General features: G+C 44.3%; 1 protein-coding gene across 1 annotated transcript; it reads left to right on the top strand.

The window, feature by feature from the left end:
* Positions 1 to 489: 489 nt before the first annotated feature.
* On the top strand, positions 490 to 1,979 carry LOC139598948 (endogenous retrovirus group K member 6 Pol protein). Its single transcript, XM_071445875.1, has one exon. It carries the CDS (start codon positions 526 to 528, stop codon positions 1,501 to 1,503), a length of 978 nt encoding a protein of 325 aa, XP_071301976.1. The 5' UTR covers positions 490 to 525; the 3' UTR covers positions 1,504 to 1,979.
* The last annotated feature ends 1,448 nt before the right edge of the window (positions 1,980 to 3,427 follow it).

The following is a 3,427-nucleotide window of genomic DNA, read 5'->3' as shown; positions in this document are numbered from 1 at the left end:
CATGAGATTTTGGGACATGACCCTGTGACCATTGTGATACCTGTACAACAGTGGTATTTTGAATGGTGCTTTCAAAATAATCACGAATTGCAATCTGCCTTATCTTGTTTTACAGGCCAGATCGCATACCATTTGCCTTCTCATCCTGTTCTAACCCTGACTAAAGAGATTCCTTTTGAGGGGAAAGAAATTTGTTCTCCTGTTCCAGTGGAAGGTATAACGGTTTTTACAGATGGATCCGGGAAAACTGGAAAAGCAGCTGTGGCTTGGAGAAAGGATGATCACTGGGAATATGAGACAATGATTCAGCAGGGATCTCCTCAACTGGTTGAACTTTCTGCTGTTCTTTTGGCTTTTACTTTGTTTCCTGGTCTTGTAAATATAGTTACCGATTCCATTTATGTTGCCAATTTGGTTAAGCATTTAGATCAAGCAGTGTTTTATAATGTTCAAGAGAAGCCATTGTTTAATATGTTAGTAAAGCTATGGACAGTTATTGGCGCTCGAAAACATCCTTACTTTATCATGCACATTCGCAGCCATACATCATTACCAGGATTTTTTGTTGAAGGCAATGCCTATGTTGATTCTCTAGTAGCTGCTGCTGCAATCAAAACTGTACCCAATGTGTTGCAGCAGGCAATTTTATCTCATCAATTTTTTCATCAGAGTGCTCAAGCTTTACAGCAGCAATTCAAATTGTCTTCTGGTGAAGCAAAATCAATCCTTTCTTCTTGTCCTGACTGTCACATGACTCATGTCACTCAGTATTATGGTACCAACCCTAGGGGCCTTTCGGCGTTAGAAGAATGGCAAACTGATGTTACTAAAATACCAGAATTTGGTCGCTTTAAGTATGTTCATGTTACAGTTGATACTTTTTCTCATGCAATGGTTGCTTCAGCATTCACAGGAGAAAAAACTCGTGATGCTATTCGTCATTTTTATCATGCCTTTTCTATTCCAGGTGTTCCGTGTCACGTAAAAACAGATAACGGCCCAGCATATGCTTCGCAGAAAATGCAAGCATTCTTTCGTGCTTGGGGCATTGAGCATTCTACAGGCATTCCACATGTCCCCACGGGCCAAGCAATTATTGAAAGAGCTCACGGTCTTCTTAAACGTCAGGTTCAAAAACAAAAAGGGGAAATGCAACAGGAGTCACCTCAAGTGAGATTAGATAAAGCTGTTTATGTGTTAAACTTTTTACGTCCCCTACCTGATTCACAGTTATCTCAAATCTTTTACCATTTTTCCTCTTTGAATTCTAAGCAACCAGATTTCCGTAGAAATGTTAAGATATGGGTTAAGGATTTGATTACTGGTATATGGTCTGGCCCAGTGGAACTGATAACCTGGGGGAGGGGTTATGCTTGTGTTTTGACAGATAATGGTCCTCGATGGGTTCCTGCTCGCTGTGTTAAACCTTACCTAGAACGTGCAGGAAAGGACAGGATGGATGGTTCCGCAGTTGAAGCAGAACGTGCGGATGACACCGGCTAAGACCATATATCAGTACTCAAAGATGGATGAAGGACAGGAATGATTGTATTGAGTGGGAATTTTGTTGATGGTTGTGATTGTGGGTTTTGTGTGTCCCCTCTCTGCTGGGATTTTTGCAAAGGGCCCTGCAAAAATCCATAGCAGCTGTATTTACAGTCCAAAAACAAAAAGGGGGAATTGTGGGAGGGGCTAACAGCGGGCCTGTTAGCTAAAGGAGCGAGAAGAAGCTGAGAAGTAAGAAGAAACTGATAAGGAGCTCTCTCCAAGGCTGTAACCAAGGAGACCGAGAGAAGAAAGATAGAAGAACTTTGCAGCTGGATGAAACATTTTTAGAAAGTTAATTAAGTCACCATAACTTTTCACCAATAGTATTATGTTGATCTATTGTGGCCAATAGTAAAGATAGAAGAAGGATAAACAACTGGAAAGTGTATAAAAATCAGCCATATTCAATAATAAAGTGTTGCCAACTGAGACTGCTTGTGGTCTCTGCTTTATGTCGTGACCGCCTCGACAGCGACATTTAACAACATCCCAGAAACTGGAGTCATAAATTTGGCCGGGGGAAATTTCTGGAAATTGGGAACACAGCCATTTTACTAATTTTTTTAACTCTCTTTTCTGAACTTTATCACCCCCCCCCCCCCCCCCCCCCCGCAAGGATTCCTGCAACTTGGGTAAAAGCTCTCTTCTGAGCTTCAGAAAAGCGAGCACCCATTATAAAGATATTATGTGGTGCGACTCAGTCCGCCCACCGCCCCAGAAAAACTTTAAAGAAAAGAACAAAGAGCCCCACACCAGCCCCTGTCAGAAAAAAGAGAAAGCTGTGCAGCAAAGTGAAGCCCCCTGCCGCACCGTGCGGAAAATGGCAAACAGCAGCTGCGGGCCCCCCCGCACCACGCCACACGGCTCTTAAAATGGCGGGCGACGGTTGCTGGCTCCCCCGCACCACGTGGTCACCACGTGGGAGCTTGGAGCCGCCCGTGCCAGTGCTCCGCTGTGGCGGCAGGAGCTGCGCGCACCAAAAGCAGCGGCGGGACTTTCAATGCCGTAGAAATTGAAACTAAGGAAGATGGAGTTGAATGTCTATGGGTAAGAATTAAGGGGAAGGCCAACAAGGCTGACACCCTACTGGGAGTCTGTTATCATCCATCCAACCAGGAAGAAGAGGTAGATGACTTATTCTATAAGCAGCTAGGTAATGTTTCAAGATCAACAGCCCTTGTTCTTGTGGGTGACTTCAACCTACCAGACATCTGCTGGGAACTTAATACAGCAGTAAAGAGGCAGTCCATGAAATTCTTAGAATGTACGGAGGACAACTTTCTGTGGCAGCTGGTGGGTGAACCCACCAGGGGAGGGGCTATGTTAGATCTGCTGTTTGCAAATAGAGATGGGCTGGTGGGAGATGTGGTGGTTGGAGGTCGCTTAGGACAGAGTGATCATGAAATAATAGATTTCTCAATATTTGGTGAAGTCAGGAGGAGCACCAGTAAGACTCTTACAGTGAACTTCTGGAGGGCAGACTTTGGCCTGTTTAGGAGACTTCTTCAGAGCATCCCTTGGGAAACAGCCCTTAAAAACAAAGGAGTTCAGGAAAGCTGGGCATGCCTCAAAACAGAGATCTTGAGGGCACAGGAACAGACTGTCCCTGTGTGCTGAAAGATCAGTCAACGGGGTAAACGTCCAGCCTGGCTGGGCAAGGAGGTTTTGGAGGAACTTAGGAATAAAAAGAGGATGTAGCAGCACTGGAAGGAGGGTCAGGTCTCTAAAGAAGTATTCAAGAAGGCTGCTGGAGTGTGCAGAAAAAAAAAATTAGGGAGGTCAAAGCTCATTTTGAACTTAGAATGGTGACATCTGTAAAGGATAATAAAAAATGTTTTTACAAATGCATTAATGCTAGAAGGAAGGGTAGAGACCAGCC

This window comes from Agelaius tricolor, unplaced genomic scaffold (assembly GCF_023055355.1).
Source record: "Agelaius tricolor isolate 1412-34295 unplaced genomic scaffold, bAgeTri1.0.p SCAF_21, whole genome shotgun sequence".
NCBI classification, from domain to species: Eukaryota; Metazoa; Chordata; class Aves; order Passeriformes; family Icteridae; genus Agelaius; species Agelaius tricolor.
This window is presented reverse-complemented; position numbering and strand designations above follow the sequence as displayed.

Excerpts from the sequence above, each read along its gene's own strand:
- LOC139598948 (XM_071445875.1), top strand. The coding sequence starts at position 526 with ATGCACATTCGCAGCCATACATCATTACCAGGATTTTTTGTTGAAGGC.